The sequence below is a fragment of the Apus apus genome, chromosome 2 (assembly GCF_020740795.1).
Source record: "Apus apus isolate bApuApu2 chromosome 2, bApuApu2.pri.cur, whole genome shotgun sequence".
Lineage (NCBI taxonomy): Eukaryota > Metazoa > Chordata > Aves > Apodiformes > Apodidae > Apus > Apus apus.
In genome coordinates this window covers 134,814,527-134,838,398 of record NC_067283.1, presented here as the reverse complement: position 1 = coordinate 134,838,398, position 23,872 = coordinate 134,814,527, and the positions used below count along the sequence as shown (strand labels likewise).

The following is a 23,872-nucleotide window of genomic DNA, read 5'->3' as shown; positions in this document are numbered from 1 at the left end:
AATATGATTCTTTTTAAGGAACTTACCCTTTTGAAACTAATATTCTAAAACAAAAGCATGCTTTGCTTAATTAACCAAAAATATTTATTTTATTTTTCCTTCTCTAAGACTTTAAAACTACTGAAATAAGACAATAAAACTTGGGAGCTCCTTTAAAAACTCCCTAATAAAAAACACTAGGATGCATAAAAAGTATCATAAAGTTTGGAAGGACATAGGTTTTTTTTCACTTCCTTTTCATCTTACCTGAAGTGTAAGGCGCTTAACTGCATTCCACACTATTCCAATAAATTCCTTCATTCTTTCTTCAGGGCTTCTGCAGCTTTCAGATGAGTTCAGCATGGTTTTCACAGGAAGTGACAAAGGACGAGATTCTAATGCAAACAACAAAACTCAGTTGCACACAGAATATGTAACTAAGTAATATAACTAACTCATAGCAGAGAAAAATATTACTTGAAATTCTAAAAGAGATTTTTTCTCACCATGTATACAATCATAGCGTGTCTATTATTAGTTTTGAACTTGGCAATGCAACTGTATCAGTTAAGCTTGGTGAGAAATGCAAATAAATGAAATGCTTAAACCTTTTTAATGTAAGCTGCTAACAAAATATTACAAAGAATGCTTGATCTAAGGAAATTAAGTCAGTTTTCTAAGTGTGGTAAACTATTTTGTGATGGAATACCAATCCAAGAGGTTCTCTCATACATTGCTGCTAGTGTAATCTAAAAAAGGTTATAGTTTTCTAAACTCGTTGGAAGAAATGAAAGACAGCTCATGTTAAATCACAACCTTTGATTTGTTGTCTTTTAAAAACTCATTTAACAAAACCTTCAGTATGTTTCAGAAAAAACAGGCATAAAAATGAAACAATTATCTTACTTTGTCAAGCTTAAAGGTACTTATTGTGAAATATTTCAGCAAAATTCAATGTTATCCAGTAAAAAGAGAATTTTCCTTAAATTGTTAGTTATTTAATAACATGAATATGAAAATATTCTAGATATCAGAAGAATTTAATCGAATATAAGCATAGCTGGACTTCAGAAGAGGACTAGTGAGGAGATCACATAATAACTGCAAATTCATTAAAGACTGTAAGAGTGGTACAGAGTTCCTGCTGTCATCTCTTACAGGATATCCTCCTCCTTATCTTTTGGGATACCCACCAAATTATTCTAAGCTTCTGTAGCATTTCCAGTTTTGGGCTACATGTTGTAAAGATGACAAAACTGCAGGAATAAATAATTAATTCTTCATAACTCCAAACTAAATTGAAAAAAGCACAGGTATGACAATTTATGTTATACAGCTAGGATAAATCAGTGACATATAAACCACAGAAAAATTATTTAAAAATTTATGCTATCAACTGAGTTCAGGTAAGCAAAAGTATACGCCCCTTGATAAGCATCACTGGGTCTTCTGTCAGTTTTGACCATGCAGGGAAACATGTACGGAATTAAAAATGGAACATCTGAGAAGTGAATTTCCGCCTAGAGTGTTCAATGTTAGTGCCTCTTGAGGAACTCATTTTTGACATTTTCCTATCAAAGCTAGAAAATACCAGAGCTGATTAACATTCTACACAAAATCCTTCAACAACTAGTATTTTTGATGCTCTGAAAAGAAAGAGAAACATTAAATTTTCAAACCGATGGGGAATCAAAAGATGCAAAAAGAGAGGTGGTCAAAAGAACAAAAAAGAATGTATATTGGTGCAGTATAATTAGTCTTCTCTGATATTCCTGGTTCCAATTATGGATCTATTAGAATGATAAAGAATGAAAACTGGATCATGAGGATGTAGAAAGAGTGACATTCCAGGATTCTTGTCAGCTATGCTGGAGAGACAAACAAGTAAATTTTTCATATGAGAAGCAAAGTGGAGTAACTAAATAATAGTATTTTCTCATGTAGACACTTCTATGCCATGCAGTGACTATTCCATTCACATTATGAATGGATTAAGTTAAAACAAAGACATTTAGTGAGTAATAGCTGCTCTGTTTTAACTTCTTACCCTATCTCAGTATCTCTTCTTTGTGTAGTCAGGCCCTACACTATGCATATTACAAGGTAAGAATTAGGAACACCTACAGTATCAAGAAATATTAAAATATAAAAGTTACTGGAGTACAGAACTGCAGAATGTAGGTGTGGGTAAGGGCAAGAATGGTATGCAAAATCACGGTGAGACTCTGTAAATTTCTCAGGCAGGAATGCTTCTGATAAGAATGAACAGATAAATACAATGTAAATTGTATTCTACAGCACAATCAGCAGGGATAATTAGAATCCTGCATCACCGAACAAGTGCATTCCTCATGACTGGGCTCTAGGTTTGTTCCAGTCTTGCATGATTTGTTTGCTGGGAAACACACACTGCTAATTCTCTCAACTAGGAACACCAGAAACCACCATCAGTGAATTAAAAATAAAATCAGCTGGCTGAAGCACCACTTGTTCCTCACCATATATGTGCAATTCAAAACTGTAAAGCTGATTCAAATTCCAGGAATATCCATGATAGACAACAACTTCACTGTAATAGCCCATACTCAACCAAAAAAAGAAAGCTTCAAAATCCAACAAACAGATAAGGAACCATTCTACCAGACGTCATGGAAAAATGGAGAAATAAGAAGAGGTGTTTCAGAAGAGAAAGAAGAAACAAACACAGAAGTAACTCCTGAAATGAAATAAATCCTCTGTTGCCTCTTTTTCCTGTACTGGTAAGTCCCAGAGTTTTGTATGATGGGACAGAATAATGTCTTAATTACTCACCAGGCAAGTCCATCAGTAGATGATAGATGCTAAGAGACTGTAGTCGTCTCATGTGGCTATTGTGTGTGTTTGGTTAGCCCTTTATAGTAGACATGCACACTGGATCAGTTCCATCTGTTTTGGTATGAAGGCTAATCTGCTAAAATAATTATCCTACTCAGCTACTACTGGACTGAAAACCAAGAAACATTTCCTGGCACTGTAATTTGCCTTGTGATGAAGCCATGAGCCAGTCAGCAATACCTAGCTAGAAAACATGATTTGCATGAAACACAAACTGATGAGGTGAAAAAAAAAAAAGAAGGTGGGGTAGCTTCAGGTTGTACAAGTTGAATTTTTAAGAAGACCACTACTCTCATCTTCTAGTCTCATATTGTGTACGTGGTATTTCTGGAAAAATAAATACCATAACTATTTCAATCAACTATCCATCATTCAGAGGCTGCCATACTCACTGTCAATTTCAAAGCACACACTGGTAATGAACAGACATCAACCAGGATTGAGCTACCAGAAGCAGCAGTTATCATGATTAATTTCACAATTGGTGGTTAAAGTATAGTTGGAGTACCAAGCAGCAATCCTGCAAAATTAATCATAAGTGTACTCTCTTTGTAGGAGAAGCCACTAAGAAAGACTTGTAGGTATAAATCCTAGATGCCTCCTTAGTGTCTTTTAGCTTACTGGGAACTGTTCATTTTAAAAGTCTGATCTATAAACTACACAAGTTTTAAAAATAAAAGAGACCTTTGGGGAAAACAGTGCTATTCTGCACTGTTAACATTCAGTGAGCTAAGAAACATGAAAGGGAAAAGAAAACATCTGAGTGCAAAGGTCTGGGGGCAAATGGACATTTCCTCAAATAAAAGCAGAAAAGACCAAAGACCAGAGATTTTCCACTACTGAGTTGAGAACTACTGATGATTTGTAGTCACTGCTAGCATCACGCTTTCAGTTCTTCTCTCCTTACAACTAGCAACTGAACTAAAGAAAGGTAAAACACAACCTTATTTTTAATTTGTATGTGGTACAGATCTGTCACGTCTCAACCCTTTGGCACATGATGACTTTTATCTCATGCATTAAGAGGGCAGCAGCTCCCTTCTGGTTAGAAAAGGTTATGCTGCTGGAGGCAAACTCTTACTTTCAGTGATGCGTAAAAGCTTAGAGAGCTACTACTGGATAAGAGGTTCACAGACAGACACCAATGTAGCAGCCTGCAGTAGAGTAAGTCTCCACCATCTCATTGTATGACCTTACTCAAAAAGCATCTGTCATATGACCTCAACAAACTGGGCACCCTTTCCTTCACACATCACCTGTCATACAGTTTCTGACACATCAGAACTGAGTTCAGGTGAGAAAAATCCTATTGCAAACTAATAATAATAACTAAGAGGCCATGACAGCAAAACGCTTGAACAATATTTAGCAGAAGAAAGAAATCAACGGAAAGTGTATGTTATTACATGGCTCTTTTGGGAAAGATTCTTCCTCTGCTAAAAATCCAGTGGGATTTCTTAGTATCTATTCACATTTTCATGCATTAGATATGCCTTTTTATCAGAAATAAAAATACCAAGGTGTTTGCAATAAATTCAAGCCATTAAGAGGAACTGATCAAGTGGTCTAAGGGATTAGAAATGAGATTAAAAAGCAGTGGAGGAGAAAATTCAAACTTCAAACAACTCCGTAAAAAAAAAATCATCTAAATGGCCAACAGATTTTCTTTGTGGAAGATTAACTGGTTTCTTCGTATGTAAAACAAAACAAAAAAATCCTCTATTGTGCTCTTGTGAGACTCAACCTGGAGTAATGTGTCGAGTTCTGGGATCCCCAACATAAGGACATGGACCTGTTGGGCAGAGTCCAAAGGGGGGCCACAAAGATGATCAGATGGCTGGAGCACCTCTCCTATGAAGACAAGCTGAGAAAGTTGATGCTGTTCAGCCTGGAGAAGAGAAAGTTCCAGGGAGACCGTAAAGCAGCCCTCCAGTATCCAAAGGGGCTACAGGAAAGCCAGGAAGGGGCTTTTTTACAAGGGTATGGAGTGACAGGATGAGGGAGAATGGTTTCAAACTGAAAAAGGGAGGATTATAGTTTAGATACTAGGAAGAAATTCTTTCATGTGACTGTGGTGAGACACTGGCTCAGGTTGCCCAGAGAAGCTGTGCCTGCCCCCTCCACAGAAGTGTTTAAGGCCAGGTTGGATGGGGCTTTGAGCAATCTGGTCTGGTGGAAGGTGCCCTGGGCCGTGGCAGGAAGGTTAGAACTAAATTATCTTTAAGGTCCCTTCCAACTCAAACAATGTTATGATTCTATTATTAATGTAGTATTTTTTCTCAGAATTCAATTTAAAATTAAAATATTAATCTAAGCAGTAGGGTCACAAAAAGCCTTTAGGAGAGGCCCAAAGCTGTATTTACCAATACTTTCTGAACCTTCAGTATCCATCAGAAGTGTTTCAGCAATTTTTTTTTTTTGTTATATCATAAGTGAAGTTTTTACCTATAACCCCATTCCTGGATGACTGGTATTTGAATTAATCATGTAAGTGAGAGTATTTTTTCTTCTAATAGACCGAGATGATCTGTATTTTAAAAAGTTTGCGCTCCTCATCAGAACTCTTGAGAATAAAAGCAGTACTTAACTAACAGCAGAAAGACCTTTAAAGCTTATAAAAATATGCCATGCATTTGCCCACATACTGAGTGGTCTTTGCGCAAATAATTTCTTCACTAAGCTTTGAGCATTTTTGCACTATACTAACTGTGCAGATAATACATTACATTTAACAATCATGATGATAATTAAGCCACACATTCCTTGACAATTAGCCAGAGCCAGCCCTTTATACCAAGGGAAATGGAAGCAGAATTGTAATGACTAAATTAGAATGCTCATTCAAGGAGATTGCAGCAGAGTAAGTGTTAAAATACAGACATTTTTTTGACATTTTACCCAACATGCTTTTTTCTAAAGTCAACATATGTCAGTAAACAAAGACAAATGTGACATTAATATTGTTGTGCACGCAAAAAAAGATCTTTCTGTGTGAAAGTGTGGATTGGCTATGGAATGGTTATGGTCAGCATTTTCTCCCACCAGATTCTTAATGATTGCTGTACTATTTCTGGTAAACAAACCCCAACTATTTAGTTTTGGGAACAAAAATTAAAAAACTACTAACACTTTCATACAAATAAATAACAGCCTTTCACAGGCAAAACTGAGCTACTACATGAGTAATTACATAATGTGTTGTATGTGCACTCATATTTAAAGTTCATGCCTGGATTTATCTTAGTATTGCTTATAATTCCAATTAAATTTTATACTCTAAAGTAAGAATTTTGGCCTTTGGATTTGTAAGAACTCTTCTTGTAAATGCAGGAGGAGTTCTGCCTCATTTTCTGCCTCTTTAAAAATACATTGAAAGCTCCTTAGTCTTTTAAATATAATCTAAAAATAAACACTTGTTCTTTCTCTCTCAGCATTGAATTCCTCCATAAAGTGTGTTTGATATACTACACGGGCTTTGTGTTACTAATGTCTTTGCAATCCACACATTGAACTGAAGAAATCATGTCATTGTAACACAAAAGTAAAACATTTTACTAGCTATGAAAACTCACAATAATTAATTTTCAATATAAGTATGTGACTGTCCAGCCATTTAAAAGTTACTATAAATCATCTGTGCCTGGAGACCTTCGTTTTAAGTAAGTCTTCCAAGAACTAAACTCCATTTATAAAAATCCTAGTATTTTCAGGCACTCTAGGTAAATGAGCATCAGATTTAAATTCCTATATTTTACTTTGCCTATTTAGCATCTCTTTAATTTCATTCATCTTGCCAAATAAATAATCAGTCATACATTTCATAGCAGGCATGAATAAACGATAATTATTCGGTTCATTGAGCAGAAATAGTGACCCACTAATTAAAATACTTCAGATAATCCATTGATTTCTCACCAGTCAGACTTCTCTCACATTTGCCAGTTTTTTGCATTCCAACAGTTCATTTTAGGAGGATTCTAGTTCAGCATTCTATTGTACTTTAGAAAAAAAATTAAAATAATAATAATAATAATAAACCAAAATGAAATAATAAATCATTAACTGCATCCAGTTTTGCTAAGTACAGGTCATATTCTACCACATTACACCCAACAGAAAAAATTATTAACTGAAGGTTAAACTTCAAATAAAAACACTAACACAGAATCAGTTGGCCCACATAAAATAGACATGTCTACATCTAAAGTTTCCCCTCTTCTCCACTTTCATGGGAAAGTATTTGATACTGGTTCAGAAATCTCTTGTGCTAACTCTGAAGGAATTTTAAGAATTACTTTGTTATCACTTGGAGGGAAGCGATGCCATTCAGAGGGAGCTTGACAGGCATTAGAGGTGGGCCAATGCAAACTGCATGAAGTTCAGCAAGGCCAAGTGCAAGGTCCTGCACCTTGATCAGAGCAATCCCAGCACAAATATAGGCTGGGCAGAGAATGGATTGAGAACAACCCTGAGGAAAATGACTTGGGGTGATGGTTGATGAAAAGCTCAACATCAGCAGACAATGTGCACTTGCAGTCCAGAAAGCCAACCATGTCCTGGGCAGCAAGAAAAGAAAAAGGACCAGCAGGTGAAGGTAGGCGATTCTCCCACCTACTCTGTTCTCTTGAAACCCCACCTGGAGTAATGTGTCCAACTCTGGGGTCCCCCACACAAGAAGGACAAGGTGCTTTTGGAGTGACCCCAGAGGAGGGCCACAAAGATGATCAGAGGGCTGAAGCACCTCTCCCATGAAGACAGGCCAAGAAAGTTGATACTGTTCAGCCTGGACAAGAAAAGGCTCTGAGGAGACCTTAAAGCAGCCTTCCAGTACCTGAAGGGCCATACAGGAAAGCTGGGAAGGGACTTTTTACAAGGGTATAGAGTGACAGGATGAGAGAGAATGGCTTTACACTGGAATAGGTTAGATTTAGGTTAGACATTAAGAAGAAATTCCTTCCTGTGAGGGTTGTGAGACACTGGCCCAGGTTGCCCATAGCTGTGTCTGTCCCCTCCATGGAAGTGTTCAAGGCCAGGTTGGATAGGGTTTGGAGCCACCTCGTCTAGTGGGAGGTGTCCCTGCCCATGGCTGGAAGGTTGGAACTAAATGATCTTTAAGGTCCCTTCCAACCCCAACCATTCTTTGATTCTATGAAAGCTGAATTACTGACACTTCTCATAACAACCAAGAAGCTTAATTTATAGCGAGTATCTGATTAGCAATGCATAGGCATGTTATTATATCTACACTATCAAATGTTAGAAAGTGATTGAAATAAAAGGTAGGAATCTCTCTTTGTCACATTTCCTACGGAGAGGAGGCTTATGCAATCCTACATGTATATGCGTGCAACTCATTTGGTTGCCATCTAATGCCTTTTGCATTTGCTGGTCAATATAAATCAAATCTAACGGAATAAATATATCAAATATTCTGTGCTTCACAAGCTGTAGGAAATTAGAAATTGTCAACAAGAGCTCTATGCTTATTAGAAATCAGACACTTATACAGGAAAGAGAATATAAAGGCCATCAAGGACAGTCTTGGACTTTCTTTTTATGACACCATCCTCCATCTGTTTGAAATACAAATAGTAGACTAGGTTTAACTTAGCAGTTAAGAAACTTTAAAACTCTTTAATTCTTTCTCTCTAAGAACAATAGTTCCACAGAACAAAATATCAATGTTTCAGAAACATAAGAAAGACATTTTTCCAAACTGGAAAGATTTCATGTCCTATCTATCTCTCCATATGCACATACTCTAACACACTATATATACACTTCCTGCAGAATGAAACAATTATGGATCATCTTCTCAGCTTTTAACTTGGGACCGATACTCCATGGTAATACTGAAATGATAGTGGAATTAAAAAACCATTGCACCCTCTGACCTATGGACCTGATCAAGCCGGCCCATGGAAAAAAAACCTGTCCAAACCCCACTTTTGTTTAATTATCTTTTGCAAATTCTCTTGCAGTTTGTCCACCAGATAACAAAATGGAGCAACACGGGCACTGGACTTAGTAATAAAAATCACTTGCCTGCTGTCATATGCCCTGAGGTACACTCACAACTAGGCTGAAATGCAGTCACAATGACCAAATAACTGGCTGTTGCATAACAGGGATCAGCAAGATCATATGTGACAAGTGTGCTTTCAGTTATAGGATAAGGCATTGAGTTTTCAGGTGCCTGACCATAAGAAGAGTCAACTTTCAGAGTTCTGAGTGAGAGAAATAATAACCTTTTCAGCCTTTCTAAAGCACCTTCTTTCATTAAAAACATCTCTTATACTGAACAGTATGTGTGAGGCTACTTTTGTACTGAAAAATTAGATGCCATACTCAATGGGATACTCTTCACAAGATCACAAGACAGTTGTTTTTTGTTGTTGTTTGTTTTTTTTTTTCTGAAATATCACTGTCATGTCCAAGCATTCCTAAATATTGGATGACACAATAGGTATGCTACATATACTGTACACACATATATTTATATACACACGTAACTATAATTTTGTCACTATCCAGACATAAGACATCCTTCTATGCCTGGCCACATGTCTGCAAATCACTAACAGGGAACTGGTGAATTGCTGAGAATGTGAGAAGTGGGTGGATGGAGGAACTAAAATACAAACTTACTACTTTTTTTTCCCATATTCTTTCTCTATCACCTTGCTTGTTCATAGCCACATCACACAAAATCTAAACGATACATATTATCTTGCTCTGGTTTTGAAGCCTCTGCGGCTAAGGGAATGTATAAATAACTACAATTTGAGACTTAAGAACAAAAACCTTGGATTTTCACAGACAGATAGCATATAAATAGTAGTTTTGCTCTTTTCCCATGCTTCATTTTTGGCGAGGTCTCAGCAGCCATTAACTACTAAACTGAACTCAAGATCAATGTTTTAAATCATTTTACAGCTGTGATTACAAACTGCTTTCATTTAATGCAAAGGGTATGTTTCTAGCAGTTCAAGGGAGTGACTGCTGAGATCATGCTAGACTGGAAAAGGGTAAATTCAAAATCACCACCTGAATATCATGATTTTAAAATACAATCTTTCAATCTGCAAATGTGCCTGCTATCAATGTAGGAATCTCAGTTTTCTGACACCTTAAGTCATCTGTAGCTAGAGCCTTGGTGATTAGAAATATGAGGCTTACAAGGATCATTACCCATTCTAACTAGAATGCTTTTGTAGCATAGGTAGTATTATAGGTCCTAGACCTAATATCCGTTTAGCATTCCTGTTAGCTCCAAGAAAAATTAGAAGAATCACAGGCACCCTTATTTTTAGTTTAATAAACTAGGGACTCATTCATCATATTCCAGCACATTATACACCTGTAAAGAAACAAATTGTGAAAGGATCCTCTGAAACTTCTCTGAGAATGAGATCTCTGTAATCAAAGCAGAGACTTTTTTTTTTATGGTGACATAACGTAAGTGTGAAGGTTTTTAATGTCCCCTGAATCTGCCAATGCAAAGCCAATTTTGACAAACAGGGCACAAGACAATCTCTACAGGAAAATAATACTGTGTGAAGTTTCAGGAGGCTATACAGAAAATAAGCCTGCATAGCACTGCAGTATGACATGACTCTCCTTCCTTTCTTTAATTAAGGGAGATCTGCATGGTCTACTGAAGCAGATAGATGCATCCCTTTAAATAATTTCATTAGAACACAATTTTTTTGCTCTTTGGCATTAATTTTTTATTTTTATTGCCCATTTGTGCATGTAAATCTCAAATACTTTAGGTGTAGTAGACCTGGCATTTTATCTCCAGAGTATAAAAACAGGTAGGCTCCAGAGTATAACAGTAGGTAGACAATTTAAAAGATTTTCTAGCCTTCAAACCAGCAGTATCAGGCACACTATGTCTTAAAAACAAACAGACCCTCTGCTATATGTATGTAGTATCACTTGAAAAAAATAGTATCTTTTTCAACAAATTTTTAACACTTGACAATTGATGAAACCAAACTGAGTAATCTGTTCTTTATAAGACTTCTAACTCAAAAAAAGAAAAAGCTTAGTCAATGTTATCTCTTGAGAAAATTAGTACTATCAACTTTTCCATTATTAGTATGAAAATCTATGTCACAATATTGTTTTATAAATAAGCCAAATATCTACTTAACCACAAAAAAACCCAGTATTTAGGCTGAACTTACTTGATAAACTGAAGGAGTAACGTAAGTGGTACCTAACATAAATTAAACCTAAAAATGAACTTCACAATGTGTGAAAACACATCTCGGTGCTGACTTCAAATTAAAAAAGTGAAGAAGCTGAGACACAAATAATCCTTCTTTTGCTTGTAGGATATTATTTATAACTTATCATTTTGTTTTATCATTTCTGCACTCGAAGACACAAAACCCAACACAAAAGCAAAACTGGAATTCATAGCATTTCTAGATTTGGAACAGTAACATTTTCTTTCTTTCTCAAGGCGAAGAACAAGAATGACTGAAGACCGAAACTCACTACCAAGCTGAGCAGGTACCAGATTGGGACATGAAGTTTCAAACTCAAGAACAAAGCTACTTCTGCAACCTCCATGAATACTTTCATAAACATGTAATTAACAGAGACTAATCTAGCATCTGTTTATGCAAATAGCTGGCTTTGAATTCCAAATATTAAAAATTTTCTACCGAACTGAACATTTGTACTGTGTTGACAGGGACAGTGTAGAACTGACCTCAAGAATAAACAAATCATAGTATTTATGATGTTGATACAGCACAACAGATGATAAATATAGTTAAAAGAAGAAAATACTTAGTACAGTCATGTCATTACAGTCCTTTTTAATTAAAAATAACAATTAAACCTTACCACTAATGGGCAAGACTGTAATCTGTTTCAGCAGACAGCACTTTCAAGAACGTTATGATGATGTGGAAATAAACATCAAAGGAAAAGATAATTTGTTCAGTGTATTTCAGAAGGATTACTAAAATTCTCAGCTGGATAGTCACTTTTTTTGGATGATCTCCTACTTTACTGCTTGCAGACAGCACTGTATTATTAAATAGCCTAGAAAATCCCAGCAAGCCATATCATATTGATTAGTGATAACAAAGTTTAACTTCAGCACCCTTAAGTGGACAGAAAATATTCCTAAATTTAATAACTTACTGAACTCCAGAAGCAGAAGTGCCAACAAATGTATTTTCTACGGAAGAGTGATTTTCAAAACACTCAATTACAACTGTTTATAGACAAATCTTGACTTTCACATATGCCAGACTTTAAGCAATGTGAACAGACTGACTGAAATCAAAGCGATTAATCACAGGGAATAAAGTCTGATGAAATCAGACTAAAATATTAAATATTAAGGCAAAGAGCATATATTCTATTGAAAGTGCATCTTCTTTATCTTTAGAAAAGATGTTACATGAAACTATCCAGGTCTCAAAGATACTATCTAAACAAAAAAGAGAAGAAAATTAAACACATTTCTAAATGGCAAGTTTTACTATTTTTAATGCAAAAAGTTGCAATTTTCTGGGAAAATATTTCTTTAAAACTGAACATTGTTCCAGAGTATTTGCACAGCTGATATTGCTCAATTGTGGACGCTTGTTACTGAGGGGGATTGCAAAGGCAGAATAACTACTTTCATGTAAATTATCATACCTGTTACTGTTTTTGTTTTGACAGGACTGCTGGCATACTCAGAGGCTTGATTTGATTGCTGCCTTGCCAAGGGTGCACTTCCAACTGATGCTTCATCCTCTTTTTTTCGAGTTACTGACACAGCAAGGGGAACAGCTCCCACAGACTGCTAGGAAAAGAAGCGCATTGTGAACCACTCAAAACCAAAACACAGTAATACTGAATTATGACATTTTCCTGAGAAGTGTGCCTTAAACTACATTTTCACAATGTACAAAAGACAACTTGAAATGATTGGAGTACATTTACAACAACAACAACAAAGTGAAATAGGATTCATTTACTTAAAATACCATGCTTGCTAGCCAATCAAAATGCACATGAATAAACCTGGGTGATCACCAAAGCAAAATAATTATCTAAATGTTTAATGGAAACTGTAAAATTTTAGCCAGATACAAAGATCCCAAAGTTTTGCAAAGAAATGTATCGACCTTCATTAAACTTTGAAATAGAAGATGCATTTTTATTCATGTATTACTATATTTATTCCTCACATTTTACAAATAAAAATTAATTCTGACAAGTACAGATTTTGAATAGTTTTGTCTTTCAAGCAGATCAATAAATGAGAAACAGCTCCAAATTTAACACTGTTAAACAAAACTAAAGGCACTAAAATCTAGTCTGAAAGACTGCATCCTTATTTTAAATATTAGAAAATAGTGATGTGTATTAATCCTCACAGGTTCTAGAACAGGAGGCCCACAAATAAACACAGTGTATTGGCTTTGTTGTTACTTGTTTTACTAACATGAGCTAGAAAAGACAAAATAAGTTAAAAAATGAGATCCTCAATTTTGCTGTGTATTTGGCGGTTAATATTTAACGCAACACTGCTACATAAATCGTAGATGCATCCCAGTCAACAAAAGCAGAATATTTCTACCATTGATTTTACAGAGAGTTATCATTTAAAGACAACAAAAGGTTTTTTTCTAAAGATCAGACATTAAGATTACATGCATCTTAATCAGTTTTTGTGTAATTTAATTTTGTTGGTATTGGACTGAAAATGCAATCCATATAGCTGGGTAATGAGAACCTCACACGTTACATTAAGAATCTCTGTGGGAAACAAATTCGTGTGAGGTGGGCAATATGCTAGTAAATTTTCTCCAATAGAAAACAGATCACTGAATCAAGCAGTGTGCAACACGTGCACACATACAAAACCCCAAAACAAACAGAAAAATAATTTAATTGAAGGAAAATTACTTCCAAACGCCTTCACCAATTTCCACTATAAAAGTAAATTAAAATAAGAAAGACAAGTAATTAATCCTACTCCAGTGAAAACAATCAACTTACATATACAGTGGTATGCAAAGTTAATAGGAAAACACTAAAGTCAATGACAAACAGAACTCTCATCTCTCCTCCTCCCTCTGAACCTACAGTCATCAGCTCTGTCTCCAAAAGCACTAAAAAGTCATTCTGGAATATAGTAACGTGCCATTCTAGTGTCCTCCAACAATAACAACAGAAACTCATCAGCTTTCAAAAGACAAGTTTAACACCACAGAAATACTTGCCACGTGCACAGAGAGAGTGAGTGTGAAGTTCTGTAAACTTTTGTCAGCCACATTACGTCACTTATTTTAAAAATTTAGTAGCTTATCTGATACAACTTTTCCTAAGGCAAAGCCATCTGCAGCTTTCCCATGACAGCAACTATGAGCCATGATTTGGCAATTCTGGATATAAAATTGCAAGAACATTATTTTGCCAAAGTGAAGCAACAGTTTCTGAAGAATGAACACAGACAATACAAGACAGCACAAAAGACAACAGGATGGAAGTACTGTCTGAAGAAGCAGTATCTATTTCTGAACATTAAAGAAATGGATCAGCAGTATATAATAGTAAGTTACACCACTATTCATAAAGTGAAAAACATCAAGGCTATCACAGCCAGACAAAGCTGGAAAAAATTATGACCAAATATTGAGTGCTTGAGTGCTGATCTGGACAATGAAACAGCTGTTTCATCTTTGCTCACTGAAATCAAGCCTGGTGTTGCTGTTGATGACGCCCAGTACAATCTTGTCAGGTTTTTGGCAAAAGATTTCTGGTTAAAAGAATGCAGAAGATGAAAGATCAACATTGAACGAGATGGAAAAGGATCATCAAGATTTGGGTTTTAGCCACAAAATTATGAGGAAATTGTGGCTTGGGAAACAGCAGATGACAAGAGCTCCACAGCTGTATGAGAAGATGAATCTGATGGGAAAGGAGACATTGCAGGCAAGTGTTATCATAAACATTTCATCACATGAATCCAAAAAGCTAGTGACAAAATAATATGTAGTGAAGTGTAACACACCTACTCAGGATGTAAGCTTTATGGTTACTAATTGGCAGTGTTATTAAGAAAATTAATAAATAATATTTTATTAAGTTCTGCAACCATGGCAACATTTCTATGAGGTTATGTTGACACAAAGTCAAAATCAGATTCTGTTCTAGAATACTGGCCATGGTTTTATCAATGCAGTAATGTTTTGTGGCTATAATACACTGAATACTAGATTAATAATAATTCATGAAACTCAAAATAAGAACATTTACTCATTATCCAGTATTGTTATTACAATTGAATTTCTAAGAGGTGGCTAAAAACCCACAGGAAACCTATCCTATTCCAAATTTTAATTTTTTTCTCACACACGATCTAACACATTACACAAGATGTTAAGTACATGTACACAACACACACACATATATGCTATTTATGCGCAGAAACTGATCAACAGATACAGATAATATTTTTTATTTTACTTCATACTGAACAGTCAACATAACTTCGGAAATGTTACAGATCAAAAATCAGAGGAGGTACAGAACAACAATAGCTAAAAACCAACCTGCCAAAAATACCAAGCCCCAACCACTTCCTGATTTATATGGGGATAGGCCAGCTAACTGAAGCTAAAATATTCTATAAAATGGGCTTGTAGATTTGCCCCTGGTAGAATAAATTTATTACTGAAAATACCAAGTAAAATAAAAAGTAATTTATGTCTTGATTATAACTTCCCACAAGTGTGAGGCTGAAGATGATACAGGCAGATCTGGGAACATGAGAAAAGCTTTCTAAAGAAAACTTGACCAACTGAGCAGACAAGTAACTTTGATTTGAGGGATGCCTATACAGACACCTCTCTGATAACAAACCAATGGCAAAAAAATATACCATTATAGGAACTTAAAAATTATTACTAAAGGAAAAAAATTAAGCACTTCTTTGTGAAATGTTGAATTCAGAAGCCTCAGCCAAGACATGGGTTGCCATCTTTGAAGTGGTACCAAACCCAGCTATTCTATACAGTGGGTGCTGCATACACACAGACTGATGTGCACATGTGCAGTAGCTTGGAACCAGCAATCTATTTATAATTAATGAGGTCTTTGGAACAGGGATAGTTGACAATTCTACTCAACACATGGCATTTTGTGAACATTTAAGATCACTGTCATGCAACGCCACCCGCTTCTGAGAAGAATACTTACCTATGCTGCAAGACAGAATCACAGAATCATTGAGGCTGGAAAAGACCTCAGAGATCATCAAGTCCAGCCTATGACCTAACACCCCACATGAGCTAGACCATGGCACTAAGTGCCACATCCAGTCTTTCCTTAAACACCTCTAGGGATGGTGAGTCCACAACTTCACTGGGAAGTCCATTCCAATGTTTGATCACCCTCTCCATGAGGAAGTGCTTCCTAATATCCAAGCTAAATCTCCCCTGGCACAGCTTCAGGCAATGGCCTCTCATCCTGTCACTAGTTCATTTAAAAACGAACACAAATTTTGGCTGATACGTACAAGACCATTTAAAAAAAAATAAAATCAACTTAAACTTTTGTTCCAAGCTCCGCTTTAAACCTAGCGCAGGTTCATCAACCACCAAACAGGATATCTAAGATGTGTTCTGAATTTGCTGCTCCAACTTAATGGATTGTTACTAGTTACTGAAAAAAATGGTAACTAAAACATTTCATAAAAGTTACAAATTCAGGAAACAAACAAACAAAAAATTATTTTTTAACACCCAGATAACGTAAAATATGTGATTTTGATGTGGAACATATGGATGGAGAGCAATGTATCTGCCTCATTGTAGTTTTTCCTTCACCAGCCAAATAGACTGCATATAAAGCAGAATAATTACATTTTTATCAGATTTCTTCTTAGTGTACTAAGACTTAAAATGTAAAACTGAAGAGCAAAATATTTACATTAAAAAATGTAGCTGTGTGTGCACCATAATATTATTTATAAATATTGATTTATTTAAACCTTTCCTAGTATTTCCATTTCATAGGTGTAACATGGCAAATGTCAGTACAAAAAGACAAACCATTGAATAACTTTCTCCAGAATGCATTTCACCTCTTCTTCAGGTTTTGAACCAAAGGAGAACAAAATTAAGTATATTTTTAATGTATTCTTGCCATATTAAGCACTAGAAAGTTGAGAATCAATCCATCAACCATTAGAACTATCACACAATAGGTTAATAATAAGGTGATAGGACAAATTAACTTTTTCTTCATATGTATATTTAGTGGCAAGTTCTTGTTGTTGTGGTTTTTATTTTAAAGCAATAATTTGGTCTAAGTACTTTAAGAGTCAAGCTGTTCAGGCATTGAATCAAAACACCTCTTAAGACATCTCTAGCTTTTAAGTCAAAACCTAAGGATTTTGAAAATAAGTTTTGAACTTTAAGTTACAATAATTGAATTTATGAAGTTTATTGCTTGTTCTGCACCAAGACTCAAGTTACCTCAGCTCAGTATTATTGAATAATAAACTAATATAACTTAACAAAATCAATTCCAACAGCTACTGTCAATTTAAAGTATACTGTGTCTTGCGTGTTCTGGGTTTTTGTGTTTTAACCTATTAGTTGGTAAAGGTTTCTGGTGTTGATTACTGCACACTGTACACATGGCACAGTGCTCCAAACAGGAAAGGAGATCTAGCAAGAGTGTCTTCTTTAGACAAAGCAGCATGCAATACTTGCTACACTTATTATCTGGAAAGTTTGTCAGCTGCTGATGAGGTGAAAACACTCTTATGATAACAAGTATTTTTTCCTTACCTCTTCTTGTCTGTGTTACAAATCTATTGGCATTTTTTCCCTTTTCTGACACTAAATGACTGCGTTTTATTCTGTTTCTACATTATTCAGAGCTGCTAGATATTAAATCAACGTAAAACACTTTTGAAAAATGTGTGTAAATTGTATAAATATTATGCAATATTAACTAACTTCTTGAGTTTAGAAAAGGAAAACAGGAGGGCAAAAGAGCTAATAAAGAGCCAGCTAAATATTTGATTGTGTATGGGAATAAACACTGATAGCAAATCAGGATACTCAGGAGCTTTTTTTCCTAGTGGAAGAGGCTGAGGTACATCTCAGCCTTTACAAGCAAGCTTTGAATCTCAGCTTCCAGGGACCAGGGGTAAAGGATGAAAAAAGGAAGACATGCCCTCAGAAGAAAAGGATCAGATCAAGGAATAATTAAGCATGCTAACTGTAAGTCTGTGGGCCCTAATGGGATGTGCCCCTGGGTGCTGAGAGAGCTGGCAGCTGTCATCACAAGGTTGCTTTCAATGTTCTTTGAACCACCATGGTGAAAGCAAGAGGTTCCTGATGACTTGAGGAAAGTAAATGTCACTTCTATCTTCAAGAAGGGCAAGAAGGAAGACCTAACGAACTACATGTTAACTTCACCTCAATCCTTGGGAAGACAACTAATACTGGAAACCACTTCCAGGCATATGGACGATAAGAAAGTGACTAAGAATAATCAGTATAGTTTCACCAATTGGAAGTAATTCTTGACCAATGTGATGATATTTTATTAAGAAATTACTAACTAGCTTGGTAGATGAAGGGAGAGCAGTGAATATTGTCTACCTTGACTTCAGTAAGGCTTTTGACACTGTCTCCCATAGGAGAGCTGTCCCCCTTCCCAGAGGGGAGCTGTCGGTATATGTCCTGGATGAATAGACAGTGAAGTAGGCTGAAAACCGGCTGAATGTCTGGGTCCAGTGTGTGGTGACGAGTGGCACGAAGTCTAGTTGGACTCCAGTAAGTAACAATGTTCCCCGATTTCGACAATGGGTACAATTCTGTTCAATATTTTCATTAATACAAGGAGTGGTTGATATGACAGGAAGTTGTGCTGTCATCCAGGGGATCAGTGACAGGCTGGACACATGGGCTGACAGGAACCTCATGAAATTCAACAGTGAGAAGTGCAAAGGCCTGCATCTGAGAATTAACAACGAGAACAAGCTCATGCACCAGTGTATGCTGGATGCTACTCAGTTGGAAAGCAGTTTTGCAGAAAAGGTCCTAGTGGGCACCAGGCTGAACTCGAGTCAGAAAGGTGCTCTTGCTGCAATGAAGGTGAATTGTATCCTGGGCTGCACTGGACAAAATAATGCCAGCAAGTCAGAGCAGGTGATCCCCTTCTATTCAGTGCTGGGTCTAGTTCTAGATTCCCCAACACAAGAGAGACAACATAAACAAGGCACAGACAGAGGTAGGTTTAGCAACAGTATAACAGTAATAAATAAAAAGGGGTGTAGTCCTCACAGGGCTGCATGTATCCCCACATTCCAACACAGCAGTTGTTCCTTGTTCTATTCCAGTTGAATGCAATCTCACTAAGGCCAAAGAGAATTACATGTTCTGGTGGCTTCATCACATTAATCTTAAAGAAGTATGACCTTATGTAAAAATAATTGAAAATTTATGAGCTTTGTAAAAACATGTTTACTTTAATGCTTGCCTCTGACCTACTTACTTAAACTCAGAAGTTATTACTTGATAGAATGTGTACACAGAACCAAACATACCAAAGGATTTTTGAAAGACGATCAGAGGGCCAGAGCACCTCTCCTGTGAAGACAGGCTGAGAGAGCTGGCATTGTTCAGCTTGGATAAGAGATGGCTGGAAAGCTGGGGAGGGACTTTTTAGAGGGCATGTAGTGACAGGATGTGGGGGAATGGCTTTAAACTGAAAGAGGGTAGATTTAGATTAGATATTAGGAAGACATTTTTTCCTGTGAGGGTAGTGAGACACTGGAACAGGTTGCCTAGGGACACTGGGGATGCCCCCTGCCTGGAGGTGTTCAAGGTTGGATGGGGCTTGGAGTAACCTGGTCTAGTGGGAGGTGTCCCTGGCCACACCAGAGGGATTGGAACAAGATGATCTTCAAGGTCCCTGCTAACCCTAACCGTTCTATGATTATATTATTTTCTAACTCGTTTCAGATAAAACTCACAATTACAAGTTACTGAAAATGACAAGAGTAAAGAATCTGTATTAAGAAGCCACAAAATTTTGAAGTATCTTAACATTTAAGGACTCTGACACCCAAGGAATTTCTGAAGTGTATTTTCTTCTGTTGAAATTCTTTAAGGTGGTTAGAAAAGAGGAAGAGCAGAGCGTTCTCGATCAGTAACATTTTTATTGTAACATTTACCTGAAAGCACCAAGGCCACTTAATAATTGACCATTGAGACAGAACATTAGGCTACACAGACCAGTAGCTTGATAAATTATGACAAATTTAAGCTTTAAACTATTCTAATGCTCTGCCAAAAACCAGTTAAAAAGAAACTTAAAATCAGGACAACCTGACTTATTTCCAGGTCAGGAGTATGGGGCATGAATATTACAGTCAAGAATGAATACATCAAAGAAAACACCATTTCATACAGACTCACAGTCTTAACTTGTATCTTTTCTGAGCACTTCGTATGCAAATATGTGTTTTGACATTATATACAGAATCTGTTGCAGCTTTCATGTATGCCAAGTTATGAATTATATAGTTAATCTACTAAAATGGCTTTCAGTAAGAGTAGTGACTTTAAAACAAGCCATGCAATTATTTGATAGACCATCCCAAATGGTTAAAATATTATTTAGTATTCAGACTCAGGAGGCTTATGAGGTTTCACTGGTTAAAACTCATTGCAAAATACTCATCCCTACACAGTGACCACCAAAAAACATTCTCACTATTCTTTTAATTAAACATTATAAATGAAAACATTGTGAAATTAAAATTTTAATATGTAAAATGTAACATTTTAAGTATCTAGAAAGAAGTTCAACACTATGCAGCAAACTATAAAGAACAGGGTGACAGAAAACAAATATGTGAAACAAAAATGCACTACTGGCATATGTGGAAGAGAAAATTTCCCTTCTTTCCCACTCTTTTCCCTCCAAAAAAACATACCTGTTGAATGTGTCTACTAGCTCTCTTCTGAGGTTGGTAGATAAGCCAAGTATACAGGACTGGGTCAACATTAATTGCTAATCCTTGTATGCTGGACAAGAGTACTGCACCTACACACCACAAAGAAGAAAAGAAAATGTAAGATACCTGCTAAAGAATCTCCATCTGTGTATTCATTTTTCTTGCATACCAATCATCTTTGATGCAGACTTTTGTTTGCATTGGAGTTACATATATATTTATTTTAAATTCCAATAAGAGTAATAATTAAAACATAAACTTCAATCACTCCTTGAAAGTGAGAAACTTGCCAGCAGTTCCAGTATTATGGACACACACACACAAAAGCAGAGAATTGCATTTTTATTTTTCTTATTACAAATTCTTGCCAAGAAACACACTTGTTTTCACAAAGTTGTGTGTGTAACTGAATACACACAACACCTTTCTTCAGATTCTCAGCCAACAATAACATCATGCAAGAAATGAGTCAATGAAATCCTTGTCAGAAAGAAAATATAATGCATGACTGCTCCCAACCTCAATTAAGAAAAATTTGGTGTAGGATGTAAGTCTGTTTTAGGCTAGTGTTCTGCCCAAAGCTGCTCAGGACAAACATCTTACATACATACGTGGTCATGAATGTTCTTTAGGGAACTAGTTAGATAAAATAGGGCAAATCTTTTAACTCTGTTAATGTTGGCAAGCTCAGTACTGAGATATATTTTACAATATATCTTATTTTAATTAAATTTCACTTTTGAAATCCTAGGATTACAAGATAAAGCTACTGTACATTCATTTCTTAAAAGTAAACTTATAGTTTTCTTATACTTTTGAATGAAAATTTACATGGGAAACATCAAGGCTCAAAGTAGGAGAAAAGCTATTCTCAGTATCCAGAAATCTCAGCATCTACTTCAAGCCAAGGACACTTAAACCCGAATTATGACACACTATTTCCATTAAACCTGTATTAAAAATCTGATGATGTATTAGTAAATTAACGTAGTGAGGCTTTTGTTTTAATAGTACAGAAAAAGTATTTGTTGCAGCAGAACCTAATTAGGGAGCTGTAAAATTCAGAAGCAAATGGATTAATAAATTAAAAACCGAAATCCTGGTTACTGGAAGGTCCCAGTACCAACCAATTTCTAGAGAATTACGGTAGTTCTGTAATTCAAAGAAATATAGTTCCTAAAGAAATATTCACTATGAAATTTACTCTGTAGTATACAATGTAATTGTGCAGCAATCTGAATTTAATAATAAATTCAGAAGGCCTGTCACACAATTCAATGTACTTTCCAAAAACAAGCAAAAACATATGCCTCAAAACACATAATTCTTTACCAAAATCGTACACAGGGAAAAAAAAATACAAAAAAATAGATAACTTATGAATGTATTGTATACAACAAAATTTTTAAACCAGCTGAATTACAAATGGCAGAAGACCCACCAACCTGGGGCGATGCAAGCAAAGCCTAATGAGTACAATGGGAAAATGGCAGTCAAGAAATAAACAAAGATAAATCATCTGCCTAGCACAGACTTGGGAGTTGGAACACACTCCTATACACAGACTAGTCTATGTGATCTGATGGCTTTAAATGTCAGTAATAAACCTTAGAAATAAATCTGCATCTTAAGGCAAAGCTGATGTCGATCATAAAGGGGTAACGTGCAAGTAAGAAGACCCATGAATATGCCTTGTGGCAGGATCTGGAGAACACCAGAAAAAGGAAGCATAAGGCAAGAGAGAATTGATAAAGTATATGCTACAATCATTAGCTTTTATAAGATACTTGGATGCTAAAATAAGAGAATCCTGCATCTTTAAGTGATATTAAGAGATACCGCCTGTAGTCAGCATTACATGATGAAAGGTTTAAAGTATATGTGATATGGTAAGTGGAAGTCAGAGACCTCCCAAAGAGTGAGGAATAAAGTCAGCCTACAGGCAAAGTAAAAAAAAAAAAAAAATCTCACAGTAATAACAGACTTTAAAAGCAAAAACCAGAAGTGTTACTCTAGTGCATGATGCAAGTTACCCCATTTAGTTTTTTGTTCACTGTAAAAAATAAGCTAAAGCTAAAATGTTCAATACCATTAAGTCATGCTTTGAACTGAAACTATCTTTCCAGTTCAGTGAAGTACAATCCCATAAAAACTCTGAAGTAAGTTAGACCAGAGAGCAAAAGAGTTTATTTTTCAGTTGTCTTTTGTCTTTGATAGCTTGTGTTTGGGAGGAAAAAAAAACAGTACAAGTAGTCAGATAAGCAATAACATTACTTGCCTTTCAATTTGACTGTCAGGTAACTTTGGCCTCCTACCAAGCCATTTCTGTTACATTGAATTACTGAAATTTACTGCCATATTTACTACTCAGCCACTATATTCAAAGAGCAGCTTAATCACCTATGTAAAGTTGTCTTCCATGTAGCAGCTGTCTTCAAAATAAATAATCATGTAGCCAAAAAACAGCTTCTCAGATTTGCCTCATTCTGCTCCCCTTCCAATCTCTTAAAATTGCATTTTCACGTCAAGAAATAAGAGTCCCTCCGTTTTCAAGGAAGATGTCACTGAGTGAGGATCAAGCTGTAAGTTGGCAGCAGACTCCTTACACGTCTAAGAAAAAACTTAATTGCTATTTTGTCTCTGTCAAAATGCAATGCTTGAGTTTCCTGGATTTCATTAAGATTGTGGTGAACTTTTTCTCCCCTCCCCTTTTCTCCTTTTAATTAAATTTACATTTCAGAAAAAACAGACCTTAGTCCCATACCATACTAGGTTTCCTTTCCAGATTCCAGTTCTTGCCAGAGTTATCTATTACATCTATCTAGTAAATGATTTGAAATATAAGAATCAAACCCAACACCATGTAATCTTTGAGTGTTTGAGAATTTCCTCAGTCATTTGCCAGGTGCAGTTTGAGCAAATAATTTTCTTTCCTCCCCAAATGTTGGCTCTCTCCTGAAAGAACGAACCAAGGAGGGGCTGCGGGCGGGTGGCGGAGGAGGACGAACAGGAGGC

At 36.0% G+C, this 23,872-nt stretch overlaps 2 protein-coding genes across 5 annotated transcripts in view; one reads left to right on the top strand and one right to left on the bottom strand.

The window, feature by feature from the left end:
• Window positions 1-23,872, top strand: part of RIDA (reactive intermediate imine deaminase A homolog) — a 959,578-nt gene that overhangs the window by 334,354 nt on the left and 601,352 nt on the right. The gene's annotated exons all lie outside the window — the stretch shown is intronic.
• The window catches only part of VPS13B (vacuolar protein sorting 13 homolog B), a 442,966-nt gene that overhangs the window by 226,814 nt on the left and 192,280 nt on the right, over window positions 1-23,872 (bottom strand). For 3 of the 4 annotated variants that reach the window (XM_051610148.1, XM_051610151.1, XM_051610149.1), the window contains 3 exons: window positions 20,837-20,946; window positions 12,523-12,670; window positions 247-374 (listed from right to left, as the gene is read on the bottom strand). In XM_051610148.1, the coding sequence (XP_051466108.1) occupies window positions 247-374; window positions 12,523-12,670; window positions 20,837-20,946 (386 nt within the window). The remainder of the gene's footprint in view (window positions 1-246; window positions 375-12,522; window positions 12,671-20,836; window positions 20,947-23,872) is intronic. The other variant, XM_051610150.1, reaches the window with a different exon arrangement.